This window comes from Oncorhynchus tshawytscha, unplaced genomic scaffold, assembly GCF_018296145.1.
Source record: "Oncorhynchus tshawytscha isolate Ot180627B unplaced genomic scaffold, Otsh_v2.0 Un_contig_7849_pilon_pilon, whole genome shotgun sequence".
NCBI lineage: Eukaryota > Metazoa > Chordata > Actinopteri > Salmoniformes > Salmonidae > Oncorhynchus > Oncorhynchus tshawytscha.
In genome coordinates, this window is record NW_024609109.1 from 40,001 (window position 1) to 59,849 (window position 19,849).

The 19,849-nt window shown below is 44.3% G+C and overlaps 1 protein-coding gene across 1 annotated transcript in view; it reads right to left on the reverse strand.

The window, feature by feature from the left end:
* LOC121844288 (2-hydroxyacylsphingosine 1-beta-galactosyltransferase-like) overlaps nt 1–19,849 on the reverse strand; it is a 72,812-nt gene that overhangs the window by 28,302 nt on the left and 24,661 nt on the right. The window contains 3 exon segments of the mRNA XM_042314220.1: nt 2,228–2,259; nt 2,262–2,865; nt 5,476–5,669. Of these exon segments, the coding sequence (XP_042170154.1) occupies nt 2,228–2,259; nt 2,262–2,865; nt 5,476–5,667 (828 nt within the window). The 5' untranslated portion in view covers nt 5,668–5,669.

Sequence of the window (19,849 nt, forward strand, 5' to 3'; positions counted from 1 at the left end):
TGTCCTCTAGGTTACAGAGAGCTGGTAGTGTTGTCCTCTAGGTTACAGAGAGCTGGTAGTCCCATCCACCACACTACCAGGTGGGTGGTATAGAGGAGATGAACCCACTGGTGGTCCTCTAGGTTACAGAGAGCTGGTAGTCCCATCCACCACACTACCAGGTGGGTGGTATAGAGGAGATGAACCCACTGGTGGTCCTCTAGGTTACAGAGAGCTGGTAGTCCCATCCCCCACACTACCAGGTGGGTGGTATAGAGGAGATGGACCCACTGGTTGCCCTCTAGGTTACAGAGAGCTGGTAGTCCCATCCACCACACTACCAGGTGGGTGGTATAGAGGAGATGAACCCACTGGTTGCCCTCTAGGTTACAGAGAGCTGGTAGTCCCATCCACCACACTACCAGGTGGGTGGTATAGAGGAGATGAACCCACTGGTTGCCCTCTAGGTTACAGAGAGCTGGTAGTCCCATCCACCACACTACCAGGTGGGAAACAGGGAAGAGACTCAGGGGGTATGCTAATTTGGTATAGAGCAGACCTAACCCACTATATTAAATTAGTCAAAACAGGAATATTTTACTTCTGGCTAGAAATTCAAAAGGAAATGATCTCAACAGAGAAGAATGTCCTTCTGTGTGCTTCCTATATCCCCCACTAGAATCCCCATACTTTAACAAAGACAGCTTCTCCATCCTGGAGGGGGAAATCAATCATTTCCAGACCCAGGGTCATGTACTAGTCTGTGGCGACCTAAATGCCAGAACGGGACCAGAACCTAACACCTTCAGCACACAGGGGGACAAACACCTGCCTGGAGGTGACAGCATTCCCACTCCCCCAAATCCCCTTAGGCACAACTATGACAACATAACCAACAAAAATGGGTCACAATTCCTGCAGCTGTGACACACGCTGGGCATGTACATAGTCAATGGTAGGCTTTGGGGGACTCCTATGGTAGGTACACCTATAGCTCATCTCTTGGCAGTAGTACTGTAGACTACTTTATCACTGACCTCAACCCAGAGTCTCTCAGAGCGTTCAGTCCACTGACCTCAACCCAGAGTCTCTCAGAGCGTTCACAGTCAGTCCACTGACCTCAACCCAGAGTCTCTCAGAGCGTTCACAGTCAGCCCACTGACCTCAACCCAGAGTCTCTCAGAGCGTTCACAGTCAGCCCACTGACCTCAACCCAGAGTCTCTCAGAGCGTTCACAGTCAGCCCACTGACCTCAACCCAGAGTCTCTCAGAGCGTTCACAGTCAGCCCACTGACCTCAACCCAGAGTCTCTCAGAGCGTTCACAGTCAGCCCACTGACCTCAACCCAGAGTCTCTCAGAGCGTTCACAGTCAGCCCACTGACCTCAACCCAGAGTCTCTCAGAGCGTTCACAGTCAGTCCACTGACCTCAACCCAGAGTCTCTCAGAGCGTTCACAGTCAGCCCACTGACCTCAACCCAGAGTCTCTCAGAGCGTTCACAGTCAGCCCACTGACCTCAACCCAGAGTCTCTCAGAGCGTTCACAGTCAGTCCACTGACCTCCACCCAGAGTCTCTCAGAGCGTTCACAGTCAGTCCACTGACCTCAACCCAGAGTCTCTCAGAGCGTTCACAGTCAGCCCACTGACCTCAACCCAGAGTCTCTCAGAGCGTTCACAGTCAGCCCACTGACCTCAACCCAGAGTCTCTCAGAGCGTTCACAGTCAGCCCACTGACCTCAACCCAGAGTCTCTCAGAGCGTTCACAGTCAGTCCACTGACCTCAACCCAGAGTCTCTCAGAGCGTTCACAGTCAGCCCACTGACACCCCTATCAGATCACAGCAAAATCACAGTCTACTTGAACAGAGCTACACTCAATCATGAGGCATCAAAGCCAAAGGAACTGAGTAATATTAAAACTACCTTTGGCTGGGGGCAGTATTGAGTAGCTTGGATGAATAAGGTGCCCAGAGGTGCCCAGAGTAAACTGCCTGCTACTCAGTCCCAGAAGCTAAGATATTATTAGTATGGACACACTGAAGTTTATGAAACTGTTTGAATGATATCTGTGAGTGTCTGTGACCAACACTGTTAAGGTTAGTACACACAAAACACAGGTTTGTGTGTGTGTATGTGTATGTGTATGTGTATGTGTGTGTGTGTGTGTGTGTGTGTGTGTGTGTGTGTGTGTGTGTGTGTGTGTGTGTGTGTGTGTGTGTGTGTGTGTGTGTGTGTGTGTGTGTACTAACCTGAGGTAACGGGCTGGCAGGTTTGGTCAGTATCCCCCTACATAGACAACATGTGGTAGAGTGGGCCTCGGGAACTCCAGGGCCAGATCAGTAGACAACATCCACAGCCTGCTCCCCTGAACCAGATCCTGCATGGCCACCCGCGGCTCCACGCTGTGCTTCCTCATGATGCGCTCGTACTTAGGTAACACCAGGTACTGAACACCGAACCGGGACACCAGGTACACCGCCGTGTTGGTAATCCTCTGGACTAGAGACATCTGATCGGTGAGGAGAGAGTTGAACTCTGGGACGTACGATAGAGGGGCAGGAGCCCCGACTTCCGCTGGGTACCATAGGCCTGTGGAAAAGACAGCGTAGGGAACCCCGAGGATGTGAGCGATCACGAACCCACACATCTCGTTGGGGTCGACCAATAAAAGGTCAAATTTGGCATCCTTGAGTTGGGTCATGACCTCTTTGTTTCCCACAACGGCGTCGCAGTTCTGGGCGTAGTGGTCGAGGATGTCGAAGAGTTCCAACGCCGTGAGACGACCAGAGAAGATGTTGCTGACCTTGGACTGGAGGAAACTGTCGGCTGTGGAGGAGTTGAAGATGCCTGGGTAACGCTGGAAGGTGTAGTGGGGGGAGGGGGGCACCTAGAGGAGAGGAGAGTCTTTTTATCCCAAGGGGCAATATAGTAACATGTACACAGCTAACAGTACTAGGTTACTACAGCTAACAGTACTAGACTACTACAGCTAACAGTACTAGACTACTACAGCTAACAGCACTAGACTACTACAGCTAACAGTACTAGACTACTACAGCTAACAGTACTAGACTACTACAGCTAACAGTACTAGACTACTACAGCTAACAGTACTAGACTACTACAGCTAACAGTACTAGACTACTACAGCTAACAGTACTAGACTACTACAGCTAACAGTACTAGACTACTACAGCTAACAGTACTAGGTTACTACAGCTAACAGTACTAGACTACTACAGCTAACAGTACTAGACTACTACAGCTAACAGTACTAGACTACTACAGCTAACAGTACTAGACTACTACAGCTCACAGTACTAGACTACTACAGCTAACAGTACTAGGTTACTACAGCTAACAGTATTAGGTTACTAGACTACTACAGCTAACAGTACTAGGTTACTACAGCTAACAGCCCCTCAGAATGGATTAAACATGGGGAGTCTCTATAAGGGCTGCTGGGAGCAGCTCCCCTGAGGTAGCTCCCCTGATCAACAGCTAACAGGTTCTAGAGGTAGCTCCCTGATCAACAGCTAACAGGTTCTAGAGGTAGCTCCCTGATCAACAGCTAACAGGTTCTAGAGGTAGCTCCCTGATCAACAGCTAACAGGTTCTAGAGGTAGCTCCCTGATCAACAGCTAACAGGTTCTAGAGGTAGCTCCCCTGATCAACAGCTAACAGGTTCTAGAGGTAGCTCCCCTGATCAACAGCTAACAGGTTCTAGAGGTAGCTCCCCTGATCAACAGCTAACAGGTTCTAGAGGTAGCTCCCCTGATCAACAGCTAACAGGTTCTAGAGGTAGCTCCCCTGATCAACAGCTAACAGGTTCTGTAAAGGCGTTCCAGTCAGCCATAATGGAGCTGCTTGTTAGTTTGATTTACAGGGCCTAAGTAACCCACAGAGATGGTAAACAATGTTTAATGACTGTGTACGTTAGAACCTACAGTGACAAAGGACACATAGGCGAAATCTAAGGTTTGTCTGTCTCACCCTCAACACTAACACATCATGTGGGGAATTAACCCTGGGAGAATATATTTACGAGGGTTTTTTTAGAAAACGTGGTCACAAGAAAACTGAGGGAGATTTTAAGGAAATATGTTTTAGTAAAATGTTCCGATTAAATTGTTAAAAGTAGTCATTGTGCATAGAGTCGTTTGGTTTGTTAAACTTTGAAATCAGTGGTTTTTCTTAGGCAGACATTTTAAGTAAAAAAATTGCAATTCTGTTACTGTGGAAATGACCTTACGTTCAGTACAATGACCCTGCTACTTAGTATCACAATGTTACCTGGCCCACCTCTGACACCAATGACCCTGCTACTTAGTAACACAATGTTACCTGGCCCACCTCTGACACCAATGACCCTGCTACTTAGTAACACAATGTTACCTGGCCCACCTCTGACACCAATGACCCTGCTACTTAGTAACACAATGTTACCTGGCCCACCTCTGATACCAATGACCCTTCTACTTAGTAACACAATGTTACCTGGCCCACCTCTGACCCTCTACTTAGTAACACAATGATACCTGGCCCACCTCTGACCCTCTACTTAGTATCACAATGTTACCTGGCCCACCTCTGACACCAATGACCCTGCTACTTAGTAACACAATGTTACCTGGCCCACCTCTGACACCAATGACCCTGCTACTTAGTAACACAATGTTACCTGGCCCACCTCTGACACCAATGACCCTGCTACTTAGTAACACAATGTTACCTGGCCCATCTCTGACACCAATGACCCTGCTACTTAGTAACACAATGTTACCTGGCCCACCTCTGACACCAATGACCCTGCTACTTAGTAACACAATGACACCTGGCCCACCTCTGACCCTCTACTTAGTAACACAATGATACCTGGCCCACCTCTGACCCTCTACTTAGTAACACAATGTTACCTGGCCCACCTCTGACACCAATGACCCTGCTACTTAGTAACACAATGTTACCTGGCCCACTTCTGACCCTCTACTTAATAACACAATGTTACCTGGCCCACCTCTGACACCAATGACCCTGCTACTTAGTAACACAATGTTACCTGGCCCACCTCGGGCACCAATGACCCTGCTACTTAGTAACACAATGTTACCTGGCCCACTTCTGACCCTCTACTTAGTAACACAATGTTACCTGGCCCACCTCTGACACCAATGATCCTGGTACTTAGTATAACAATGTTACCTGGCCCTCCTCTGACACCAATGACCCTGCTACTTAGTAACACAATGTTACCTGGCCCACCTCGGGCACCAATGACCCTGCTACTTAGTAACACAATGTTACCTGGCCCACTTCTGACCCTCTACTTAGTAACACAATGTTACCTGGCCCACCTCTGACACCAATGATCCTGGTACTTAGTATAACAATGTTACCTGGCCCTCCTCTGACACCAATGACCCTGCTACTTAGTAACACAATGTTACCTGGCCCACCTCTGACACCAATGACCCTCTACTTAGTAACACAATGTTACCTGGCGCCCCTCTGACAGCAGGAAGGAAGTATCATGTCCCTGGAGGTGGAGTTCTGTGGCCAGGGTCTTGAAGATGTAGAGATGGGACTCAAACATGATGGGAGGGACTACGATGATCCTGGAGGACCAGCATGCACTGGGGTACAGGGAGAGGTGGAGGAGGAGGGAGAGGAGCGACAAGGGAGGGTGCATGGCTGGGAGGAACAGCGGGGAGGAGAGGGAAGAGAAAAAATGAGTTAGTTGTCATAACAACAAGAGGAGGACAGAACATGTATTTATCAGGCTGTATCAGGATCAATAACATCAGGACAGAACACATAATTATCAGGCTGTATCAGGATCAATAACATCAGGACAGAACACACACATATTTATCAGGATCAATAACATCAGGACAGAACACATAATTATCAGGCTGTATCAGGATCAATAACATCAGGACAGAACACACACATATTTATCAGGATCAATAACATCAGGACAGAACACATATTTATCAGGCTGTATCAGGATCAATAACATCAGGACAGAACACATATTTATCAGGCTGAATCAGGATCAATAACATCAGGACAGAACACATATTTATCAGGATCAATAACATCAGGACAGAACACATATTTATCAGGCTGTATCAGGATCAATAACATCAGGAGAGAACACATATTTATCAGGCTGTATCAGGATCAATAACATCAGACAGGACACATATTTATCAGGATCAATAACATCAGGACAGAACACATATTTATCAGGATCAATAACATCAGGACAGAACACATATTTATCAGGCTGTATCAGGATCAATAACATCAGGAGAGAACACATATTTATCAGGCTGTATCAGGATCAATAACATCAGACAGGACACATATTTATCAGGATCAATAAAATCAGGACAGAACACATATTTATCAGGCTGAATCAGGATCAATAACATCAGGACAGAACACATGTTTATCAGGATGAATAACATCAGGACAGAACACGTATTTATCAGGCTGAATCAGGATCAATAACATCAGGACAGAACACATGTTTATCAGGATCAATAACATCAGAACAGAACACATATTTATCAGGCTGAATCAGGATCAATAACATCAGGACAGAACACATATTTATCAGGATCAATAACATCAGGACAGAACACATATTTATCAGGATGAATAACATCAGGACAGAACACGTATTTATCAGGCTGTATCAGGATCAATAACATCAGGACAGAACACATGTTTATCAGGATCAATAACATCAGGACAGAACACGTATTTATCAGGCTGTATCAGGATCAATAACATCAGGACAGAACACATATTTATCAGGATCAATGACATCAGGACATAACACATTTATCAGGCTGAATCAGGATCAATAACATCAGGACATAACATATATTTATCAGGATCAATGACATCAGGACATAACACATTTATCAGGCTGAATCAGGATCAATAACATCAGGACAGAACATATATTTATCAGGATCAATGACATCAGGACATAACACATTTATCAGGCTGAATCAGGATCAATAACATCAGGACAGAACACATATTTATCAGGCTGTATCAGGATCAATAACATCAGGACAGAACACATGTTTATCAGGATCAATAACATCAGAATAGAACACATATTTATCAGGCTGAATCAGGATCAATAACATCAGGACAGAACACACACATATTTATCAGGATCAATAACATCAGGACAGAACACATAATTATCAGGCTGAATCAGGATCAATAACATCAGGACAGAACACACACATATTTATCAGGATCAATAACATCAGGACAGAATACATATTTATCAGGCTGTATCAGGATCAATAACATCAGGACAGAACACATAATTATCAGGCTGTATCAGGATCAATAACATCAGGACAGAACACACACATATTTATCAGGATCAATAACATCAGGACAGAACACATATTTATCAGGCTGTATCAGGATCAATAACATCAGGACAGAACACATATTTATCAGGCTGTATCAGGATCAATAACATCAGGACAGAACACATATTTATCAGGATCAATAACATCAGGACAGAACACATATTTATCAGGATCAATAACATCAGGACAGAACACATATTTATCAGGCTGTATCAGGATCAATAACATCAGGAGAGAACACATATTTATCAGGCTGTATCAGGATCAATAACATCAGACAGGACACATATTTATCAGGATCAATAAAATCAGGACAGAACACATATTTATCAGGCTGAATCAGGATCAATAACATCAGGACAGAACACATGTTTATCAGGATGAATAACATCAGGACAGAATACGTATTTATCAGGCTGTATCAGGATCAATAACATCAGGACAGAACACATGTTTATCAGGATCAATAACATCAGAACTGAACACATATTTATCAGGCTGAATCAGGATCAATAACATCAGGACAGAACACATATTTATCAGGATCAATAACATCAGGACAGAACACATATTTACCAGGATGAATAACATCAGGACAGAACACGTATTTATCAGGCTGTATCAGGATCAATAACATCAGGACAGAACACATGTTTATCAGGATCAATAACATCAGGACAGAACACGTATTTATCGGGCTGTATCAGGATCAATAACATCAGGACAGAACACATATTTATCAGGATCAATGACATCAGGACATAACACATTTATCAGGCTGAATCAGGATCAATAACATCAGGACATAACATATATTTATCAGGATCAATGACATCAGGACATAACACATTTATCAGGCTGAATCAGGATCAATAACATCAGGACAGAACATATATTTATCAGGATCAATGACATCAGGACATAACACATTTATCAGGCTGAATCAGGATCAATAACATCAGGACAGAACACATATTTATCAGGCTGTATCAGGATCAATAACATCAGGACAGAACACATGTTTATCAGGATCAATAACATCAGAATAGAACACATATTTATCAGGCTGAATCAGGATCAATAACATCAGGACAGAACACATACTTATCAGGTTGTATCAGGATCAATAACATCAGGACAGAACACATATTTATCAGGATCAATAACATCAGGACAGAACACGTATTTATCGGGCTGAATCAGGATCAATAACATCAGGACAGAACACATGTTTATCAGGATGAATAACATCAGGACAGAACACGTATTTATCAGGCTGTATCAGGATCAATAACATCAGGACAGAACACATGTTTATCAGGATCAATAACATCCGAACAGAACACATATTTATCAGGATGAATAACATCAGGACAGAACACGTATTTATCAGGATCAATAACATCAGGACAGAACACGTATTTATCAGGCTGTATCAGAATCAATAACATCAGGACAGAACACATATTTATCAGGATCAATAACATCAGGACAGAACACATATTTATCAGGCTGTATCAGGATCAATAACATCAGGACAGAACACATACTTATCAGGCTGTATCAGGATCAATAACATCAGGACAGAACACATATTTATCAGGATCAATAACATCAGGACAGAACACGTATTTATCGGGCTGAATCAGGATCAATAACATCAGGACAGAACACATGTTTATCAGGATGAATAACATCCGAACAGAACACATATTTATCAGGCTGAATCAGGATCAATAACATCAGGACAGAACACATATTTGTCAGGATCAATAACATCAGGACAGAACACATATTTATCAGGATGAATAACATCAGGACAGAACACGTATTTATCAGGATCAATAACATCAGGACAGAACACGTATTTATCAGGCTGTATCAGGATCAATAACATCAGGACAGAACACATTTATCAGGATCAATAACATCAGGACAGAACACATATTTATCAGGCTGTATCAGGATCAATAACATCAGGACAGAACACATATTTATCAGGCTGAATCAGGATCAATAACATCAGGACAGAACACATATTTATCAGGATCAATAACATCAGGACAGAACACATACTTATCAGGCTGTATCAGGATCAATAACATCAGGAGAGAACACATATTTATCAGGCTGTATCAGGATCAATAACATCAGAACAGAACACATATTTATCAGGATCAATAACATCAGGACAGAACACGTATTTATCAGGCTGTATCAGGATCAATGACATCAGGACATAACACATATTTATCAGGATGAATAACATCAGGACAGAACACGTATTTATCGGGCTGAATCAGGATCAATAACATCAGGACAGAACACATGTTTATCAGGATGAATAACATCAGGACAGAACACGTATTTATCAGGCTGTATCAGGATCAATAACATCAGGACAGAACATATTTATCAGGCTGTATCAGGATGAATAACATCAGGACAGAACACATATTTATCAGGATGAATAACATCAGGACAGAACACGTATTTATCGGGCTGAATCAGGATCAATAACATCAGGACAGAACACATGTTTATCAGGATGAATAACATCAGGACAGAACACGTATTTATCAGGCTGTATCAGGATCAATAACATCAGGACAGAACACATGTTTATCAGGATCAATAACATCAGGACAGAACACATTTATCAGGATCAATAACATCAGGACAGAACACATATTTATCAGGCTGTATCAGGATCAATAACACGAGGACAGAACACATATTTATCAGGCTGAATCAGGATCAATAACATCAGGACAGAACACATATTTATCAGGATCAATAACATCAGGACAGAACACATACTTATCAGGCTGTATCAGGATCAATAACATCAGGAGAGAACACATATTTATCAGGCTGTATCAGGATCAATAACATCAGAACAGAACACATATTTATCAGGATCAATAACATCAGGACAGAACACGTATTTATCAGGCTGAATCAGGATCAATAACATCAGGACAGAACACATGTTTATCAGGATCAATAACATCAGAACAGAACACATATTTATCAGGCTGAATCAGGATCAATAACATCAGGACAGAACACATATTTATCAGGATCAATAACATCAGGACAGAACACATATTTATCAGGATGAATAACATCAGGACAGAACACGTATTTATCAGGATCAATAACATCAGGACAGAACACGTATTTATCAGGCTGAATCAGGATCAATAACATCAGGACAGAACACATGTTTATCAGGATGAATAACATCAGGACAGAACACGTATTTATCAGGCTGTATCAGGATCAATAACATCAGGACAGAACACATGTTTATCAGGATCAATAACATCAGGACAGAACACATTTATCAGGATCAATAACATCAGGACAGAACACATATTTATCAGGCTGTATCAGGATCAATAACACGAGGACAGAACACATATTTATCAGGCTGAATCAGGATCAATAACATCAGGACAGAACACATATTTATCAGGATCAATAACATCAGGACAGAACACATATTTATCAGGCTGTATCAGGATCAATAACATCAGGACAGAACACATACTTATCAGGCTGTATCAGGATCAATAACATCAGGACAGAACACATATTTATCAGGATCAATAACATCAGGACAGAACACGTATTTATCGGGCTGAATCAGGATCAATAACATCAGGACAGAACACATGTTTATCAGGATGAATAACATCCGAACAGAACACATATTTATCAGGCTGAATCAGGATCAATAACATCAGGACAGAACACATATTTATCAGGATCAATAACATCAGGACAGAACACATATTTATCAGGATGAATAACATCAGGACAGAACACGTATTTATCAGGATCAATAACATCAGGACAGAACACGTATTTATCAGGCTGTATCAGGATCAATAACATCAGGACAGAACACATTTATCAGGATCAATAACATCAGGACAGAACACATATTTATCAGGCTGTATCAGGATCAATAACATCAGGACAGAACACATATTTATCAGGCTGAATCAGGATCAATAACATCAGGACAGAACACATATTTATCAGGATCAATAACATCAGGACAGAACACATATTTATCAGGATGAATAACATCAGGACAGAACACGTATTTATCAGGCTGTATCAGGATCAATAACATCAGGACAGAACACATGTTTATCAGGATCAATAACATCAGGACAGAACACGTATTTATCAGGCTGTATCAGGATCAATGACATCAGGACATAACACATTTATCAGGCTGAATCAGGATCAATAACATCAGGACAGAACATATTTATCAGGCTGTATCAGGATGAATAACATCAGGACAGAACACATATTTATCAGGATGAATAACATCAGGACAGAACACATATTTATCAGGATCAATAACATCAGGACAGAACACGCATTTATCAGGCTGTATCAGCATCAATAACATCAGGACAGAACACATATTTATCAGGATCAATGACATCAGGACATAACACATTTATCAGGCTGAATCAGGATCAATAACAGGATCAATAACAGGATCAATAACATCTCTCTCTCTCTCTCTTTCCCTCTTGCCATACTCTTGAATCTAACACTCAGAACCCAGTTTACAGCCTGTGTGTGTGTGTGTGTGTGTGTGTGTGTGTGTGTGTGTGTGTGTGTGTGTGTGTGTGTGTGTGTGTGTGTGTGTGTGTGACTAAACGGTCTAAGTATACAATAGGTAACTGATTAGTGGTTAAGAGGCGTTGTGAGGGTGTGTTGTCAGACTCATGATATGTGAGCTCCAAATGTTCCCTTCATAGTGCACTACTTTAGACCAGAGTCCTATGGAACCCTACTCCCTTCATAGTGCACTACTTTAGACCAGAGTCCTATGGAACCCTGTTCCCTTCATAGTGCACTACTTTAGACCAGGGCCTTATGGGGGATAATATGCCATTTGGGATTCAGATGTGTATCTGACAGGCTTTCTAACAGCGGGTCACCTGTGGCACCGTTATGTAATGTGATCTGTGTGTGAGTGGTAGAGGTTTTGTTAGGTAGCGATAGACGTGACCTGGTAAGATTATGTGGTGAGCTACAAACTTCTCTCTCTCTCTCTCCCTCTCTCTCTGTCCCTCCCTAACTCTCTCCTTCTCTCTAACTCTCCCTCTCCCTCTCTCTCTCCCTCTCCCTCTCCCTCTCTAACTCTCTCTCTCCCTAACTCTCCCTCTCTCTCTCCCTCCCTCTCCCTCCCTCCCTCCCTCCCATTGGCAGCGCCTGATCCCAGGTAAAGTAGGAATTGTTGTTGTTTCAGGTTATGATTACTGCTTGGATAACCTTATCTACTATTCCGTTTTGATGAATGTTTTATTCTTTATGCGATGCAGAACACCGGAAGAATCAGCGCTGAATTATCTCCCTGAATCAGTGGAAGAATCACCCTGAATCAGTGGAAGAATCAGCACTGAATTGTCACCCTGAATCAGTAGAAGAATCAGCACTGAATTATCACCCTGAATCAGTGGAAGAATCAGCACTGAATTATCACCCTGAATTATCACCCTGAATCAGTGGAAGAATCACCCTGAATCAGTGGAAGAATCACCCTGAATTATCACCCTGAATCAGTGGAAGAATCACCCTGAATCAGTGGAAGAATCACCCTGAATCAGTGGAAGAATCACCCTGAATTATTACCCTGAATCAGTGGAAGAATCACCCTGAATCAGTGGAAGAATCACCCTGAATCAGTGGAAGAATCACCCTGAATTATCACCCTGAATCAGTGGAAGAATCAGCACTGAATTATCACCCTGAATTATCACCCTGAATCAGTGGAAGAATCACCCTGAATCAGTGGAAGAATCACCCTGAATTATCACCCTGAATCAGTGGAAGAATCACCCTGAATCAGTGGAAGAATCACCCTGAATCAGTGGAAGAATCACCCTGAATTATCACCCTGAATCAGTGGAAGAATCACCCTGAATCAGTGGAAGAATCACCCTGAATCAGTGGAAGAATCACCCTGAATTATCACCCTGAATCAGTGGAAGAATCACCCTGAATCAGTGGAAGAATCATCCTGAATCAGTGGAAGAATCAGCACTGAATTATCACCCTGAATCAGGGGAAGAATCAGCACTGAATTATCACCCTGAATGAGTGGAAGAATCAGCACTGAATTATCACCCTGAATCAGTGGAAGAATCAGCACTGAATTATCAGTGATGTAACAGTCTCTATCTACAGACCCAGTGGTGTAACAGTCTCTATCCACAGACCCAGTGGTGTAACAGTCTCTATCTACAGACCCAGTGGTGTAACAGTCTCTATCTACAGACCCAGTGGTGTAACAGTCTCTATCATATCTACAGACCCAGTGGTGTAACAGTCTCTATCCACAGACCCAGTGGTGTAACAGTCTCTATCATATCCACAGACCCAGTGGTGTAACAGTCTCTATCCACAGACCCAGTGGTGTAACAGTCTCTATCTACAGACCCAGTGGTGTAACAGTCTCTATCTACAGACCCAGTGGTGTAACAGTCTCTATCTACAGACCCAGTGGTGTAACAGTCTCTATCCACAGACCCAGTGGTGTAACAGTCTCTATCTACAGACCCAGTGGTGTAACAGTCTCTATCATATCTACAGACCCAGTGGTGTAACAGTCTCTATCCACAGACCCAGTGGTGTAACAGTCTCTATCCACAGACCCAGTGGTGTAACAGTCTCTATCTACAGACCCAGTGGTGTAACAGTCTCTATCCACAGACCCAGTGGTGTAACAGTCTCTATCTACAGACCCAGTGGTGTAACAGTCTCTATCTACAGACCCAGTGGTTTAACAGTGTCTATCTACAGACCCAGTGGTGTAACAGTCTCTATCTACAGACTCAGTGGTGTAACAGTCTCTATCCACAGACCCAGTGGTGTAACAGTCTCTATCATATCCACAGACCCAGTGATGTAACAGTCTCTATCTACAGACCCAGTGGTGTAACAGTCTCTATCTACAGACCCAGTGGTGTAACAGTCTCTATCCACAGACCCAGTGGTGTAACAGTCTCTATCTACAGACCCAGTGGTGTAACAGTCTCTATCTACAGACCCAGTGGTGTAACAGTCTCTATCCACAGACCCAGTGGTGTAACAGTCTCTATCCACAGACCCAGTGGTGTAACAGTCTCTATCATATCCACAGACCCAGTGGTGTAACAGTCTCTATCTACAGACCCAGTGGTGTAACAGTCTCTATCATATCCACAGACCCAGTGGTGTAACAGTCTCTATCCACAGACCCAGTGGTGTAACAGTCTCTATCATATCCACAGACCCAGTGGTGTAACAGTCTCTATCCACAGACCCAGTGGTGTAACAGTCTCTATCATATCTACAGACCCAGTGGTGTAACAGTCTCTATCTACAGACCCAGTGGTGTAACAGTCTCTATCCACAGACCCAGTGGTGTAACAGTCTCTATCATATCTACAGACCCAGTGGTGTAACAGTCTCTATCTACAGACCCAGTGGTGTAACAGTCTCTATCCACAGACCCAGTGGTGTAACAGTCTCTATCATATCTACAGACCCAGTGGTGTAACAGTCTCTATCTACAGACCCAGTGGTGTAACAGTCTCTATCTACAGACCCAGTGGTGTAACAGTCTCTATCTACAGACCCAGTGGTGTAACAGTCTCTATCTACAGACCCAGTGGTGTAACAGTCTCTATCATATCCACAGACCCAGTGGTGTAACAGTCTCTATCATATCCACAGACCCAGTGGTGTAACAGTCTCTATCTACAGACCCAGTGGTGTAACAGTCTCTGTCATATCCACTGACCCAGTGGAGTAACAGTCTCTATCTACAGTGTCTTTCTTAACTTCCGGCGCCGACAGAGATGGCCGCCTCGCTTCGCGTTCCTAGGAAACTATGCAGTTTTTCGTTTTTTTACGTGTTATTTCTTACACTAGTACCCCAGGTCATCTTAGGTTTCATTACATACAGCCGAGAAGAACTACTGAATATAAGATCAGCGTCAACTCACCATTAGTACGACCAAGAATATGTTTTTCGCGATGCGGATCCTGTGTTCTGCCTTACAACCAGTGTAACGGAGTGGATCACATGCAGCGACCAAAAAAAAAAAACGACTCAGAAAAAGAGGGAAACGAAGCGGTCTTCTGGTCAGACTCCGGAGACGGGCACATCGTGCACCACTCCCTAGCATTCTTCTTGCCAATGTCCAGTCTCTTGACAACAAGGTTGATGAAATCCGAGCAAGGGTAGCATTCCAGAGGGACATCAGAGACTGTAACGTTCTCTGCTTCACGGAAACATGGCTCACTGGAGAGACGCAATCCGAAGCGGTGCAGCCAGCGGGTTTCTCCACGCATCGCGCCGACAGAAACAAACATCTTTCTGGTAAGAAGACGGGCGGGGGCGTATGCCTTATGGCCAACGTGACATGGTGTGATGAAAGAAACATACAGGAACTCAAATCCTTCTGTTCACCTGATTTAGAATTCCTCACAATCAAATGTAGACCGCATTATCTACCAAGAGAATTCTCTTCGATTATAATCACAGCCGTATATATCCCCCAAGCAGACACATCGATGGCTCTGAACGAACTTTATTTAACTCTCTGCAAACTGGAAACGATTTATCCGGAGGCTGCATTCATTGTAGCTGGGGATTTTAACAAGGCTAATCTGAAAACAAGACTCCCTAAATTTTATCAGCATATCGATTGCGCAACCAGGGGTGGAAAGACCCTGGATCATTGTTACTCTAACTTCCGCGACGCATATAAGGCCCTGCCCCGCCCCCTTTCGGAAAAGCTGACCACGACTCCATTTTGTTGATCCCTGCCTACAGACAGAAACTAAAACAAGAATCTCCCACGCTGAGGTCTGTCCAACGCTGGTCTGACCAAGCTGACTCCACACTCCAAGACTGCTTCCATCACGTGGACTGGGAGATGTTTCGTATTGCGTCAGACAACAACATTGACGAATACGCTGATTCGGTGTGCGAGTTCATTAGAACGTGCGTTGAAGATGTCGTTCCCATAGCAACGATTAAAACATTCCCTAACCAGAAACCGTGGATTGATGGCAGCATTCGTGTGAAACTGAAGGCACGAACCACTGCTTTTAATCAGGGCAAGGTGTCTGGTAACATGACTGAATACAAACAGTGCAGCTATTCCCTCCGCAAGGCTATCAAACAAGCTAAGCGCCAGTACAGAGACAAAGTAGAATCTCAATTCAACGGCTCAGACACAAGAGGCATGTGGCAGGGTCTACAGTCAATCACGGACTACAGGAAGAAACCCAGCCCAGTCACGGACCAGGATGTCTTGCTCCCAGGCAGACTAAATAACTTTTTGCCCGCTTTGAGGACAATACAGTGCCACTGACACGGCCTGCAACGGAAACATGCGGTCTCTCCTTCACTGCAGCCGAAGTGAGTAAGACATTTAAACGTGTTAACCCTCGCAAGGCTGCAGGCCCAGACGGCATCCCCAGCCGCGCCCTCAGAGCATGCGCAGACCAGCTGGCCGGTGTGTTCACGGACATATTCAATCAATCCCTATACCAGTCTGCTGTTCCCACATGCTTCAAGAGGGCCACCATTGTTCCTGTTCCCAAGAAAGCTAAGGTAACTGAGCTAAACGACTACCGCCCCGTAGCACTCACATCCGTCATCATGAAGTGCTTTGAGAGACTAGTCAAGGACCATATCACCTCCACCCTACCTGACACCCTTGACCCACTCCAATTTGCTTACCGCCCAAATAGGTCCACAGACGATGCAATCTCAACCACACTGCACACTGCCCTAACCCATCTGGACAAGAGGAATACCTATGTGAGAATGCTGTTCATCGACTGCAGCTCGGCATTCAACACCATAGTACCCTCCAAGCTCGTCATCAAGCTCGAGACCCTGGGTCTCGACCCCGCCCTGTGCAACTGGGTACTGGACTTCCTGACGGGCCGCCCCCAGGTGGTGAGGGTAGGCAACAACATCTCCTCCCCGCTGATCCTCAACACTGGGGCCCCACAAGGGTGCGTTCTGAGCCCTCTCCTGTACTCCCTGTTCACCCACGACTGCGTGGCCATGCACGCCTCCAACTCAATCATCAAGTTTGCGGACGACACAACAGTGGTAGGCTTGATTACCAACAACGACGAGACGGCCTACAGGGAGGAGGTGAGGGCCCTCGGAGTGTGGTGTCAGGAAAATAACCTCACACTCAACGTCAACAAAACTAAGGAGATGATTGTGGACTTCAGGAAACAGCAGAGGGAACACCCCCATCCACATCGATGGAACAGTAGTGGAGAGGGTAGCAAGTTTTAAGTTCCTCGGCATACACATCACAGACGAACTGAATTGGTCCACTCACACAGACAGCATCGTGAGGAAGGCGCAGCAGCGCCTCTTCAACCTCAGGAGGCTGAAGAAATTGGGCTTGTCACCAAAAGCACTCACAAACTTCTACAGATGCACAATCGAGAGCATCCTGGCGGGCTGTATCACCGCCTGGTATGGCAACTGCACCGCCCTCAACCGTAAGGCTCTCCAGAGGGTAGTGAGGTCTGCACAACGCATCACCGGGGCAAACTACCTGCCCTCCAGGACAACTACACCACCCGATGCTACAGGAAGGCCATAAAGATCATCAAGGACATCAACCACCCGAGCCACTGCCTGTTCACCCCGCTGTCATCCAGAAGGCGAGGTCAGTACAGGTGCATCAAAGCTGGGACCGAGAGACTGAAAAACAGCTTCTATCTCAAGGCCATCAGACTGTTAAACAGCCACCACTAACATTGAGTGGCTACTGCCAACACACTGTCAATGACACTGACTCTACTCCAGCCACTTTAATCATGGGAATTGATGGGAAATGATGTAAATATATCACTAGCCACTTTAAACAATGCTACCTTATATAATGTTACTTACCCTACATTATTCATCTCATATGCATACGTTGATACTGTACTCTATATCATCGACTGCATCCTTATGTAATACATGTATCACTAGCCACTTTAACTATGCCACGTGGTTTACATACTCATCTCATATGTATATACTGCACTCGATATCATCTACTGTATCTTGCCTATGCTGCTCTGTACCATCACTCATTCATATATCCTTATGTACATATTCTTTATCCCCTTACACTGTGTATAAGACAGTAGTTTTGGAATTGTTAGCTAGATTACTTGCTCGTTATTACTGCATTGTCGGAACTAGAAGCACAAGCATTTCGCTACACTCGCATTAACATCTGCTAACCATGTGTATGTGACCAATAACATGTGATTTGATTTGATTTGATTTGATACAGACCCAGTGGTGTAACAGTGTCTATCTACAGACCCAGTGGTGTAACAGTGTCTATCTACAGACCCAGTGGTTTAACAGTGTCTATCTACAGACCCAGTGGTGTAACAGTCTCTATCTACAGACCCAGTGGTGTAACAGTGTCTATCTACAGACCCAGTGGTGTAACAGTCTCTATCATATCCACAGACCCAGTGGTTTAACAGTGTCTATCTACAGACCCAGTGGTGTAACAGTCTCTATCTACAGACCCAGTGGTGTAACAGTGTCTATCTACAGACCCAGTGGTTTAACAGTGTCTATCTACAGACCCAGTGGTTTAACAGTGTCTATCTACAGACCCAGTGGTGTAACAGTCTCTATCCACAGACCCAGTGGTGTAACAGTCTCTATCTACAGACCCAGTGGTGTAACAGTCTCTATCCACAGACCCAGTGGTGTAACAGTCTCTATCCACAGACCCAGTGGTGTAACAGTCTCTATCTACAGACCCAGTGGTGTAACAGTCTCTATCATATCTACAGACCCAGTGGTGTAACAGTCTCTATCTACAGACCCAGTGGTGTAACAGTCTCTATCCACAGACCCAGTGGTGTAACAGTCTCTATCTACAGACCCAGTGGTGTAACAGTCTCTATCTACAGACCCAGTGGTGTAACAGTCTCTATCATATCCACAGACCCAGTGGTGTAACAGTCTCTATCATATCCACAGACCCAGTGTTTTAACAGTCTCTATCCACAGACCCAGTGGTGTAACAGTCTCTATCCACAGACCCAGTGGTGTAACAGTCTCTATCATATCTACAGACCCAGTGGTGTAACAGTGTCTATCCACAGACCCAGTGGTGTAACAGTCTCTATCATATCTACAGACCCAGTGGTGTAACAGTCTCTATCATATCCACAGACCCAGTGTTTTAACAGTCTCTATCCACAGACCCAGTGGTGTAACAGTCTCTATCCACAGACCCAGTGGTGTAACAGTCTCTATCCACAGACCCAGTGGTGTAACAGTCTCTATCTACAGACCCAGTGGTGTAACAGTCTCTATCTACAGACCCAGTGGTGTAACAGTCTCTATCTACAGACCCAGTGGTGTAACAGTCTCTA